This window comes from Temnothorax americanus, unplaced genomic scaffold (assembly GCF_048541705.1).
Source record: "Temnothorax americanus isolate GAGA-0224 unplaced genomic scaffold, ASM4854170v1 Scaffold1, whole genome shotgun sequence".
NCBI lineage: Eukaryota > Metazoa > Arthropoda > Insecta > Hymenoptera > Formicidae > Temnothorax > Temnothorax americanus.
Window position 1 is genome coordinate 3,459,595 of NW_027509230.1, and position 14,229 is coordinate 3,473,823.

The 14,229-nt window shown below is 49.4% G+C and overlaps 1 protein-coding gene across 2 annotated transcripts in view; it reads left to right on the forward strand.

Annotated features, from left to right (window-relative positions):
* The window catches only part of Sog (chordin short gastrulation), a 39,491-nt gene that overhangs the window by 20,934 nt on the left and 4,328 nt on the right, over positions 1-14,229 (forward strand). For both annotated transcript variants that reach the window (XM_077400143.1, XM_077400134.1), the window contains exons 2-7: positions 2,988-3,091; positions 6,550-6,679; positions 10,002-10,067; positions 10,266-12,053; positions 12,310-12,455; positions 13,159-13,485. In XM_077400143.1, the coding sequence (XP_077256269.1) occupies positions 2,988-3,091; positions 6,550-6,679; positions 10,002-10,067; positions 10,266-12,053; positions 12,310-12,455; positions 13,159-13,485 (2,561 nt within the window). The remainder of the gene's footprint in view (positions 1-2,987; positions 3,092-6,549; positions 6,680-10,001; positions 10,068-10,265; positions 12,054-12,309; positions 12,456-13,158; positions 13,486-14,229) is intronic.

Genomic DNA, 14,229 nt, shown 5'->3' on the forward strand with positions numbered 1-14,229 from the left:
GCCGTTACGTAAGGCGCGACATCCGTGACGCAAATGATGCACGTGACGTACGATGCGCGCTCGACACCTCCGGGAATCGGTCGTAATTATATCGAGCGCTATACAGGTATCCTCTCGCGCGCGCCGATTACCCCGTCCCGACGAAAGTCTCCCTTCGCGGAATTAAATTTATCGCTGATTGTATTACCGCGACGCGCCAAGTGCCATTTTGATGAAAATCATCTAAATGATCCGACCTGCTTTCCTGGCGGAGAACCGATATAAACGGTTAACGGATTACTCGATTCGACCAAGCCGCGCGTTTGTTTTTGTCGCGCTTTCGGCATCTCTCCTTCCTCGGTTACGACGCGACGGATAACCGTCTTATATGCACGCTTCGCGTCACGATGTCACGATGCAAACGAGCGAGCGAGCGAACGATCTCGCGCGCGCGATGCTAAAGGTGATGTGAAACTCGAGACGAAGCGGGTAGATGCCGAAAAGCGAGAACGAGAGGTGGAGAGAGCGGGAGGCGAGGGTACGAGCGGATAGACGTCACGTTCGTAAATCTATCCGAGAAGGATACAGAAGTGCGAGTGGTCGGCGGGGGAGGAGGGTGTGGAAAAGCGAAAACGAAAGGTGTAGCACGTGTTTGCCATTCGCTTAACCGCCTCCTTAGCGGATTACGAGTCCAGCGCGCATTCCGTTGCGCGCGCACGCGCGCGCGCTCCTTTCCATACGCTCGCATTATTTATATTAGCGAGCGAAGACGTACTCATGGCACCGCATAGCGCGAACTACATTTTATTTTCTCTCTCCGGATTTCGGCTCGCGAGGTCGGGCGTCGATTTTAAGCGCGGCGCCCGGTGATTTTCAGGAGTGTCGCGAGAAACGATCGTCGGTTAATACATATCGTCGACGGATCGTTATCATTATCGGCGAATATATCGGCCGAGAACACCGGATGCGAGGATTACGAGTGCAAGTATAATTGCTACGTCTTCTCGAGTGTTCCCGATATAGGCACTCTCCGTCCAAATGATATTGCCGCTTTATTAAGTTTCACGCTCCTCCACGATTAGAATTCACGTCTCTTCGATACGCGTGTGGACGATACGATAGCGTGCGTATACGCATGGACCAAAGGGGAGAAATTTATTTCGCCCGTTGGCAAGAGGCGTACGCGCGGATGAGTTGCGAGTACGTCGCGGCGGCGGCGGCGTCGTTAATAATTCTCCAACCCAAACAACACCGCGATTATTCGTATACAAAGTCGCGATAATAACGATCGCCGAAAGGGCCGTACTCGTGTCGGGACACTCTGTCGGGGGGGAGAAACACGATTTATATATTATAACACGCGTGCACGCGGAGAAGCGTGTCACGTCGCGCGAGAAAGCCACCCCGGGTGAAAAACGAGAGAAACGGGAGGGAAAAGCCGATGGAACCGCCGCTATCGAGAAGAGAGATAGAGAAAGAGAGAAAAGAGAGGAGAGACCTAATACGCTTCACCTTACCGCGCTATGCCGCGTGACTCGCATATTTTCGATGCGGTAGCTTGTGTCGTGGCTCTCTCGGACTCCTAGTTACTTAGGGCCGCGACTTTCCGCTTAGAACGACTTAGCGCGCGCAGTGCAATGACCTCGTGCAAAACGGGCCTCTCTCCATTTCCCTTTCTCTAACTCGAACATGACCGAGTTCTCTCTTTCTCTCCCTCTCTTTCTTCTTCTCTTTGCAATAGATAGTTTTTGAGTATCTTAGAGCGATGAGATCACGAAAATTCCGCTAATGTATTTTTTTTTTCCACAACGTTATCTCTCCTTTTCTCTCTCTTGTGCCCTATGTGCATATATAGGCGTATACGGATATCTATACATAGTAAATATTTATCTTTTTGTTTGATATTTGCATGAATAAAAAAGATCGTTTCATCTTTTTAAAAGACCGCGTAGAACCTGTATAAGAGTCAAATTGATTTTTCCTCTCGTTTTACATTAAAAACAAGATACGTATGCCTCGTGTAAAAGTGCTTTTATAATAATGAATTTTGATATCAATCTCGCCAATCTCGGATTGGACGTAGAACTGTGGATTATAAGAGAAAAAAAGGTAATATTACGATTGCTTCGCAGAAATAGGGACACCGCGCGAGACGCATGCGCGCGTAATACAAACGCGAATGATTCCCATCGCGTTATTTTCGGACGGAAATGAAAAGACGAGCGGCGGAAGATATAATTACATCGCTAATAAGCTTGCGATCTCTCCGTTTCCTTTTCCTCCTGACGAATGAAGACACGAGTCTAAAGAAATATCGGCTGCAAGAGACGGCCGATATCGTTATCGATTTAATGAAGCGTATTATTACATGTTTTGCTACTGGCTATCAGCCGGCTTGTTGTAGGAGATAACGGTCTCGTCTTTATCTCTTCTCTCTTCGGGATTTACGTCTCGCGCTCCAAAGCCAATCCGACGATCGGGATTCGGTGCGGCAAGTCGGAGAGAGACTCGTCCACTTTGTCACCGACCGCGGCATCGACCAGCCGGTTGCACGTTGCACGGCGCGTCCGTAACGCGCAAACATAAATGATGCGTCGCTCGCCGCATTTCACGCGACACGGCGGTTTGCGAAGTGGCTTGAATGAACGCGCGACGCATATATTGTCGATGAACGCGCGCGAATGAATATGCGCGTGAATCAATGTACATACCGAGCGCGTTGCGTTACACTCGCGTCAAATTGCGCCTCATTCGTCGACTATGGCAACGGAAGTGCGTCAGCGTGGGGCGAGCCGCGTTTTCGCGCCTAAATTATATCCTCTTTTCCCTCTCCGACCGCCGATATCTTGTTTAATGTCCGCGATAGGCAAGCTCGCTAGTAGCGTAAGCGCCAGTAATCGATAAGACGACATTTATATGCTTATGCGATTTATCTCGCTAATGTTATTAGACGATAACGCGACAACCGATGACGATCAGTAATGACGATGTTTTTCTCCTCTTTTCAGAATGCATGTTCGGCAAGCAGATTCGCGAACTGGGCTCGACATGGTTCGCGGACTTGGGCCCGCCCTTCGGAGTCATGTACTGCATCAAATGCGAGTGCATACCGGTACGTGTTGCAGCATTTTTATCTTTAATAAAAAAAAAAGAAGAAAAAAAAAAGGAAATAACACACTACGGTCCGCATTGAAATGTGTAGCGTGTCGCGCATGTAGCGTTCGGCGCACACGTATAGTGTTTAGTAAACAATCAGTACCACGCCAGCATTTATTAACATACATGAATAAAGAGCGACGCGTGATTCGTACCCTCTCTATCCTTCGCCTTCGAATTTATTGTCAAGAAACAACGCTATAATCACATCTCAAGTACTTATTACTTTGCGTTCGCGACGCCCGTTATTTTTTTTTTCGTCTCCTCCTTTTAAGTCAGATCACATCGATGTTTACCGAGAGACGTGGTATGTCATAAAAAGTCTCGTAAAACAGAGAGAGGATAAATTTCTATCTGGCTAAATCTCAACGCGGCGCGCGCAGCGGCTCGTGTATATCGCGCGTATACATTCTTGTAATTACGGTTACCCCGGTTCGTTGCGCGCGGCGTATAATTTAGCATCTCGGGGCCTATAAATGCCACGATATTGACACAAAGGTGACGTATATATCAAACGTAGAGAGACGTCGGATCCGAAACGTCGCTCCGCGAGCGGGATGGGAGGGGGGCGCGAAAAAATTGTCAACGGCAGTCGACTCGCGAGCGCGCGCGTGCGTCACGAAATACGCACGGATACATATTTATTCGAGATCGCGCAATAATCGTCATTTATATTCCGATTGTACGCGTTCCTCTCCCTCACCTCACCTCCCCGTGACAGCGCATCGAGTGCTCGATGCGCAATACCGAATTCTTCCATTTCGCGTTTAAGTACATGCGGTAAACGATAACCGCGATTGTTCATCCGGCGGTGTAATCGTAATTAACATTCGGGTCGGGCGCGCGCGGCCGCTACGTCGCTTGTAAATACAAGGAAACATTTGTTTTAACGCGCATTACGAACGCGTGCTACGCGCGACCGTAATAGTGCTTCTTCTTGCGACCGTGCGCAATTAGCTTTCTTCCCTCACGCGTAGACGTTTCATTGGCGTTCGCCTATTTTTTTTTATCTCGCGCCTTATCGCCGTTTAAGGACGTTCTCTCGTCCTTATACTATAGAGAAAATCGATTTTCTTAGGATTTTCTTGAAACTGTGAATATACGTTAATTTAGGTGTGCTTTATGCGTGGTATAACGTTCAGTACCTCTTCCGGTATAAAAAATCAAGATACTGAGTCTCAAAAATTCAACTTTTACCAATGAAAAGGTTTTTCAGGCCAAACGGTAAGAAATACGAGGTTGGCCAAGAGAACCAAAGTTGCTCCTCTCGTCGAATTCTAAATTTTTTTTTTAAACTTTGAGGCTCAGTATCTTTATTTTTTATACCGGAAGAGGTACTCTGAAATTTATACCACGCATAAACCACATCTAAATTAACGTATATTCACAGTTTGAACAAAATCCTAAGAAAATCGATTTTCTCTAGTATAAGGACGAGAGAACGTCCTTAATGCACGCGTAAATGCCGCGTGATGTTCTCTCGTAAAGTAGGTATCTTATGTGTGTTCTCGAATACCTTTTCTACATCTATTTTTTTTCAATAGTAATAGGGTATTAGCGCACAGCGCGCCTACCACGTTCTTTAAATATTTCATTTACTAATTATTATTTTGATTATCATATTAGTTTCGTTTTTCTCTTGTAGGTATCATTCTAATCACATATCACTTATTCCTTTTTCATTACGCGCGATCTATTTTGGTTACATATGAAAATTATCAAAGCTTTGATTGATGTAAATATTTATTTCTGATAATATATATCAATTAATTTTCTCCGACTTAAACTTTTGATAAATATTAAATTGTCAATTTTTATTATTATTTAAATACTATCCAAGTACTATATTAATATTATCTAAATTTTTAACACCACGTGATATTCTGTACAAACATATTTTCATACTTTTGTATTCCTTCTATTGATTAAAAATGATATTTTTCAACATTTTTGAAAATTTCCGACCATGTTAAATGCGTTACGCTCCTACGTTGAATGAAATTGAAAAGTATTGGGGACCAACTCCCGAGAACGTTTCAATCGTTGTTGATCGCGAGTCCGGTCGTTATGAGAATTTCGAGCGCGCCGAATCGTTAAATCTTAATGTGGAAATGTTGCGGAATTTATGCGTGCATTAAACGACGATAAAGCGAGCGATAAGTAATCGGTGTAATGCTAATGAGACGCTATCTGATGAGTTTACCGAGAAGAGACAATTAATTATACGGTCGCGCACACAAGGAGAGGTGTACGGTACCGCCTTACGTACGGCGCCATTATAAAGTCGCTATAGTACGATCGCATCATTAGAGACCCCGCGAGAAGTTCTAATCCTTCTCGTAATGCGGCAATAACAGGAATGATCATGAGAAGATAATATTTTTGCCCGAAGAGGTGATTCGAGGAACTCGCTAAAGTCGATTCCGTCCGAGTTTCAAGTCGAGTTTTGCGGGCACCTCGGATAGCGGCGCGCGCGCGCGCGCGCGAGACGCTCTCACGGGTTAAAAAATCCTTCTTTCCTCGAAGATATATTACGATCGACCGAAAAGATGGATGGAACGGAGACGGAAGAGAGGCGGGAGACGCTGCGGCGCGGCGGCGCGCTGTTATGTTCGGCTCGTGGACGAGGAGCCGCCGCGCGAGAGAGCGCGGCCTCTATTTTTAGACTTCGGAGGAATGACAGTCCCTCTTCAGTGTACATGAGGAGCTATTGATAGGTCGTGGTCTTGGTTGGTGGAAGAAGCAGACGCGTCGCGTGAATCACACGTCGCCGCGAGAGAGAAGCCATGTCTCCTCACCTAAAGTCGATGTCGCGGACGTTGGACGCTCATCCCCGCACGGGGATGCCCGAGAAGTACGGGTCGACGCGATCTTGAGGAGTAGCCTGTTAATCGTCGGCTTTGAGAGCTTGATAAATCGTCGTGCTCGATAACGGGGAGGTTTTATTCGCGTGCCGCGACGTTCCAAATTCGCTGGCAGCAGTCGCGGCTGTTCCTGACAACTCCAAGTCGCGATCGCGAGATATAATCCAGCTCGCTCCTTTCCTCCCGTCGAGTCAATCGCGTCGAAAGTGCGTCGTTTCACGCTTCAAGAATGCCACGCGCGCCGCTCTATAAAACCACCGACTTAATTCTTCTCCGTAACTGGAACGACGCGACTCGCGGCCGCACTTTTAGCAACTGCGTCGCACTGCTACCGCGTGTCACTTTAGTCTCGCAAACGTCCTTTCCATCGTCGCGCCGAGGCGCGATCGAAAGTAACGCGAACAAAGCAGAGATTAGGACGAAATAAAAGGGGGAGATTCCCGAAAATATAGCGCGCGGACGCCTCGTGCGTGTCGCGTACGCAATAAGAAGAATCATAATAATAGTTTGATTTTATTTTTACCAGCGGTTGTCTCGCTTCTGCTTTCAGGTCCAAAAGAAACGGCGGATCATCGCGAGAGTTCAATGCCGCAACATCAAGAACGAATGCCCGAAACTCACGTGTGACGAACCAGTTTTACTCCCGGGTCGATGCTGCAAATCCTGTCCCGGTGACTTCAGTAAGTTACGCAATACACACATCCGTATATTATATTTTTCACCTCGCCGCGATTATTCCCGCGGTTAATCTCTTTTTTTTTTCCCGGTCGCCAAGAGTGCGGAAACGGTGAGATAAGCTGAGATAAGATTTTTACGCGATCCACCATGTAGGTACATCTATATTGTCCCTCCTCCTCCCTACGATACGTTATCGGGAAAGGAGTCGCCGTATGGCTCTCGAGTATCTCGGCTATGCGATTTCCTCCATCCGCATTCTACTGCGACTAGGGCGATACGCGGATCGGCCACCGCGAAGAGAAATAGAATGCGTTGCCCAGCCGTCCGCCCGCCGGAGGAGCGGTGCGCACTCTTGAAGAATTTGGCCCGTGCCGCCCGATGCAGTGAAAGTAGTATATGTTATCCCGCGCGCTGATAAGGCTGCCGGATAAGGCTCGCGTGCGCCAGCTCCAGCGCGACGGTAATGAGCGCGAATTGGCACGAAACCGCTCCGCTTCGAATATAGCGATTACTATCGGCCTTTACGGTATATTGCCTCGCGTTTTATCGCGCGTAGTTTGTTTACTCGAGAAAATCGCAAATTGACCCGTTAAATTCCTTCGCGCGCATTAGAATGACCTTCGTAATCGCCGTCCGCTATCGGCTGCCGCGTTTGCTCGCGGTATACCTTCGGAGATATCTATAATCCGGGGACCAGGTATCCTCTCCCCTTTTCGCTATCCATAAATATATGGGTGAGCAAAGAAGAAATCGGAGCGAAACGGTTTACCTAGCGGTGAAGAGGATACAAAAAAGGGACGGATGTGAGAGAGAGGAAAAAAGAGGAGGGATTAGCGCGGGGAAGATTGGCCGATCGTGGTCTCTCTCTCTCTCTCTCGAGAGAGGGAACTCGAGTTTGCAATCGGTGGAAGAGGTGCGGAGCGAGAGGGGACTGGGGACGGACGCCACGGTTTAGCGCCATGGCGCCGGCTATATTACCGCATGGCGTCACTTCGATTAAGCCGTGCAATCTAAATGTAAATATTAGCATACGTAATGATCGGGCACATAACGCGCGCGATGGGGAATAAGAATAGATGGTCGGATGGGACGGGCGGAGGATAGATGGAGATGGAAGAGAGATCGGCGGTAGTGGAAGCGAGAGAATCCGATTCGGGGGAGAGATACGAGCGCTTTTTTTTTTCATTCTATTTAATTTTTATTTTATCTCGCGCCGTTTGTACAAGTTTGTTTTCGATCGTTCCTTTCCGTCTGATTCCGTCCATAAACAGAGACGGGGTCGTCGTTTCGTTAAATTTTTACGGCCGCTTATCGCGCGGCTATTGGCGATGCAACGGGAGAGGCGCGCATATTATCAATTAGGTTAATATGACACTTTTGATAAAGAGAGCTCGTTGTCGCCACAATTCCGCCGTCCGTCCGTGCCACGAGGGGATCGGCGGCGGCGGCGGCGGCGGCGACGACGGCGACGAGGACAGAGCGAGTCATTTTTTGATGATCGCGCCACTCCCGCGCCGGTCATTTATCCTCATAGAACGTTCGCGCATCAATATCACGCGCAGCAAGTTTATTTTCTGCACGCCTCGTCTAACGGTCATAATAATCACATTGGCGATCGTCGTAGTTGTCGCCGGCCGTCTGATAGAGGCTCGTTGCCCCCTGCTGATGAAAGGTGAAACTGGCCGCAATTAGCGATGCCTGCCTTTTACGTTCCACGAGGAAACATAACTGCGACCCTTGAGCCCGTCGATTGGATCGTCGCATCGATTCTCATTCGGTCCTCGTCGATCCTCGTCCCGGTCCCGGCCCCGGCCCCGGCCCCGGCCCCGGCCGTGACGGGCGATCACGAAAGCCGGCCTCGAGACTCTTTCTCGACAATACGCGAAGCAAATTATATATCGTAGGCGTCTGGAGTCGGGACGAAAAAGAGAGAAAGCGAGAGAGCGAGAGAGAGAGAGAGAGAAAAAAAAAATTCTAAGTAGATCGAAAGAATACAGTTTTACGAGCGAGACTCTATCTGCGACCTCCGCTCTGCCGTTCGTCCGAAGTTCGCGACATTTATATATCTCTCCTCGACGATTCTTAATCCTGAGTAACGATCGTCCTTCGATCCGAAACGATGTCGTGCCTAAGGTGACGGACTTTTGGTAGTACAACCGCCGCCAGTGACTATAAGCCGCCGACATATCTGTTAGATGACGCGTTATATATCCTTTCTAGTTGCGAAACGCAATATCGTGGACTTGCGAACGTCCACGTCATTATTGTCACAAAGGTCGCGTAACGATTTGGAGCCGCGCTTGAAGGGGGATTTGTCGCGAAGGCCGACGAGAGACAAGCGACAAGTCCTCGTGGAAAGGAGGGAGAGGGGGAGGATTGCGATGCAGGAGGGACATGGCCAATCTATCTGCGAAACGGAAAGGGGATGAAAAAAAAAAAAAAACGCGGTAGGTGGGTCTAATTAATACTCGTAATTAACATTATCGCTCATATCCGTCTCTCGGCGATATTAATGGCGCGACAGACCGCCGCGCCGGTGCCATCGGTCGCCATAGATCCGATTAGGTAGGCGGAAACGGTTTAGTTAGTAACTGGTCTCTCGGCCGTCGGCGCGAGGCGTGCTGTACGTTTTGCGCGCGGCAATTAACGTCTCCGTGGCGCTGAACCGGCGCGGCATGCGCCATAAAAGTAGCATTCAAAGTAGCGGCGGTTGGCGCCAGCCGACTCTTTTCCTACCGCGCGCGGGCATACTTTATGGTCAATGCACATGCCACCACCGGCCGCTGAATCGGCTCAATGGGGATCGACGATCGACGATCGACCGGTTATTTTTATTTTTACGCCCGTCTCGAAGGAGAGACGCTCGGGGAACGGAGGATATAGGGGGGGGGGGGCAAGAAAGAGAGATAGAGACAGCGAGGGTACATGCGTCCGTCCGATGCGAAGTGCAGAGGACTCGCCATTCTCCTGCGTGAGAAGTTTTATCCTCCCGAGAGCCCTGGCGCGTAGAATATATACCGAATTATACATTTGCCTTTATATCGCACGTGAGTTACGTGGCGTTAATTCTGACGTATTGGTATAATTTACGTGCCCTCTCAAGAATACGCTTTCGTCATCGTTCTAATATATCCTGCGAATTATTCTCAACGTAAAATCCATTCAGTTTTGAAAAGGAATGAAGGTATAGATCGCGAAAATTGGTTTCCCGAGAAAAATTCAATATACCTATTAAGAAGTTTCATAATTAATTTTTCGAGAACGCAAGTTATTGCGCGTTGAACGACCAAACGCGTTTACGATGAAATAAATCTTTTGTTGCAGACGCAGACATAGCGCAGGATCTGCCGGCGCAGCTGACTTCGGAGGAAGAGGAGCGGAGCCTGAAACGTAAGATTTTTTAAATATTTCTTAAAATTTACATACGCATACGTTTGATCTTGAAATCGTTTATATTTGCGCAAAAACAATATTGAAGACTCAAAGACCCGGGCTCTAATGAGATTACGTTAGTTATGTCCACTCGATCATGGACGTTTGCGGAATGTCGCCTTTCTTTTTGGATTAAGCGATCCTCACTGGTTACAGATTTCGGCACTCTGTTGACGGGCAGAACGTCGCAGTCTCTGCGTCGCGACGAACCGAGTCCGACGTCGGTTTATAACAGCGCGTACAACTACTTGGCGACTGGTCGCTTCACGTTCCATCGCAAGAACATCTACTACTCGTTCTATCTGTCCGCGTCGACGCCCCGGCCGCGCAGCATACAGTTCGTCGACGGGTCCGGCAGTATCCTCGAGGAGCAGGTGATCGATCCGATCGGTGGCGCTTATCAGAACGCCACCGGAAAGCTCTGCGGCGTGTGGAGACGCGTGCCGCGCGACTATCGCAAGCTGCTGCGCGAGGAACGGCTGCACGTGTCCTTCCTCTGGGAGCCCTCGTCGAGCCTGACCGGTCAGCTGTCGCGTTATCGCGCGCTTTCGACCGAGCAGTTCTCCTCGCTCTTGGAACCGGCGATGGGCGTCGACCGGTCGTTGATGGCCGGCGCGGGCGCGACGGCGATCGTGTCCGCCTCGTCCGCTTCGGCGCCGTCGATCCACGTGTCTCTCGTCTTCAACGGCCTCTTCCTGCCGAACGACGTGGCTGATATTCCGCTGATCGTTCAGCTGGAACATCACGAGAAGGATTACGTGGTCCTCCGCGAGGAGATAATAGTGAGAAAACCGTCGAATGAGCTGAATTACGGTGAAGTTCGCAGCGCGATCTCCGGGACTGACCTTCGTCTCCTGGCTCGAGGCAAGTTGTCGATCAGCATAATGTCCCGCAATGATTCGCAGGCTCTTCGACTGATAGGCACGGTTGGCCCGCGCGCGACCTGCGACATGTATCAGACGTTGCTGCTATCGGAGACGCCGTCCATGGCGTCCGGATTGGCCTGGGCCTTCCTGGACCGTATTGGCGCGCTACGTTACGGAGTACAATTGATGGGACTCGAAGAGGAGAGCCCCCTGGTGACCCTGGTGGACGAGGGAGGAAAACGGAGGATGGAACTCGAGGATCTGACACCTTCGTTGGTAGGTGGTCTCGCGAACGGTTCTCTAGATCGGCCCGGACCGAGATTACTGCAGCCGCTCTTCAACGAGGAACTCTCCGTAGTCGCTGCGAGTCATGTTGGTTCCATGTTACGCGGCAGACTTTTGGAACGACCCGTGGCGGACGCCAGAGACACGGCTGCGCCAGTGCTGCTGCGGAGATTGACCAAGGAGCCAACGCATCCCGGACCGGTCGGCCTGATATGGACCGCGGTGGACCTAGACTGTTCTTTGCACTATGAGCTGGAGCTCGCCGGTTTCCCGCCCTCCTCCCAGGAACCACGGACGTTCCGTTTGTACTTGGAGACGATGCCGATGTTGGCGCAGGGAGCTCCCGTCGCCAGGAGACTTCTCGAAGAATTCACAGGATACTCCTTGGAGGGTTCGGTCACCGGGCTGTCGCCGATGGAGCTCTACAGGATCGAGTCGGGCATCGGTTTTCTCGAGGTGACGGACAAGCAAGTCACCCACATCCTGAAGGCTTCCTTCAAAGCCAGGGCACCGTTCAGCTGTCTGCCGCACTATGCCGACAACGATGTTGCCTCCGTGGTGGCGTACAATCTGCAGCCATCCAGATCGGATATCGAGACCGGCGCGTGCTTCCACGAGACCAGATTCTACGAGGAGGGCACGCAATGGACTTCGAGCTCGGACCCCTGCTCGATGTGTCATTGCTATCGCGGCTTGGCACAATGCGACACGGTACCCTGTCCGACAATCTCTTGCGAGTTGGGAAAGCAACTCAAGCAACCGCCGGCCGGTCATTGCTGTGCGATATGCGCAGGTAAAGGAATTTATTAATTTTTTTATTTATTAAAATTGAAAATAAATTCGAAATTTTTGTACAAAACAAAAATATCTACGCAAGTAAAGAATAGAATGGAATAAAATGTATTGTATAGTAAAATTTTTATTACGAAAGAGCACGAGTTAAATAACGCCTAAAACGTTTGAATAAAAAAATTATATTAGAAAGTTATTTAGTAAATTTATGTCTAAACGATATCCTCGACGTTTAATGTTTTGTTAATAATACTTAGACTCGATTGCCGAAACTAACTCTACGATCAAGGACAATGCCACGAGAGGTTGTACCTTGGCCGGACAATATCACCTCGCGGGATCATCCTGGCATCCGTATCTACCACCAGTAGGATTCGACACTTGTGCAGTTTGTACTTGCGACGTAAGTCTCTACTCTCCTTTTCGTTCTATTAGAACCGTATTATAGGTGGGTAGAACAATGGATAGCGGACAAATATTCGTGAAATTTTGAAATACTTATATTTTTTCTGTATCGCATAAATTCTTTGAAGTGCAAGAAGTCACATATTTTTTCAATACGTTATAATTACGCTCCGGTTTAAATCGCGTATCAAAGTAATCACCAGTATTCCGCGAAAATTATACCTCGGGGCGATTTTGCAGCGCGGAAAAACCTGAAACGTGCCACACCACGTCCGAAGAATGCGGTTGCGGTCTGGCAGTTAGTAATGAGCTTAATTGAATGATTCAGCGACAAGATTTTCTAAACGATTGCAGTTTATTTAATACTCGGCAATCGCTTCCTAGCCAATTGACACCGTGCAGAAAGTCACTTATTAAAATACCTCGCGTTATATATTCGGCGAACGATAAAGACGCGTGCGTCTTTTAAAAATTACTAGACAACGAGTATTCTTCATTCGACGAGTACATTCGACACGCCTTTCAACCGTCGGGATAGAAATTTGTAAATTACCACAAAAGCTCCAGTTATCAATTGTGATACGCGGCACGACGAAGTGAGAAAAACGCGTGAAACGCGCGCGTTACGCGCCGCCGGGCGCGGCCATCGAGTACAAGAGGTCACCTCCGTAATTTACATCGGAAATCCATTTGTCTCGCAGGCTGTCACGCTGGAGGTGAAATGCCCGCGGGTGCAGTGTCCGCCGCTCGAGTGCGACGAGAAGATCGCCTTCAGGCCGGACAAGAAGGCCTGCTGCAAGCAGTGCCCGGCGACGACGCCTCGTAGCGACGTGGCCACCACCGAGGCAGGCGACGCCGTACGCCTACCGAGGGACCAGGCCTTACCTTCGACGCGGCGCACCGCGGAGGAGATACTCTTTTCCGGTGGCTGCAAGTACCCCGTCGGCGGGCCTTACGAGAACGGCATGGAATGGCATCCCCGGCTGCACTCGCACGGCGAGATGAAGTGCGTCAAGTGCCGTTGCAAGGTGAGAAATCCCGGAATCGGTCGAAGAGCGGATAAACACGCGACCACCAGCTGCCGCGATTCTCGAACTTTGATCGCGCGGATCGGTCCAGAACGAGAGGCTGGATTTGCGAATAAAACGCTATTCTTACGGTCTCTCTTTATCGAGCGTACCTAATCGTCTTAATCGAACCGACGAGACCGACGAGACGCGGGACGAGTCTCGCGGTCGCGTCTTGTTACCAGGCAGAGAGAGAGAGAGAGAGAGAGAGAGAGAGAGAGAGAGAGAGAGAGAGAGAGAGAGAGAGAGAGAGAGAGAGAGAGAGAGAGAGAGAAGTCTTAGAACTCGCTTTACTTTTGTTCGTTACACTCAATCAGTTAGACGGTCATCGTGCCGGTCGTCTCGTTGCGATATCCAGACACGGGCACGGCGAGAGAGATCTTTAAGGAGAAAACCTTTAACCGGGCTCTCGCTCGTCTGGCCCCGACCATTATAGGGTCCATCCATTACGATGAAAATGGAACGACATGGCCTCGGGCTGGCTCGCGTCGCGTCGCGTCGCGACGTCACGAGACGGAGCGAAAAATAATCGTCTCGAACGTGAGAAACGGATTTTGTATTCCTACAGAGCTCGTTGCACCGGTTCTTCTCGCGCGTTTCGCTTTTATTACTCGCGTTCAATTTTTTTCGTTGATAGATAAATATCGCGTCTCGCTACATACATATATTTCTTCCTTTTAACTATGCTATATACATCCTTCGAGA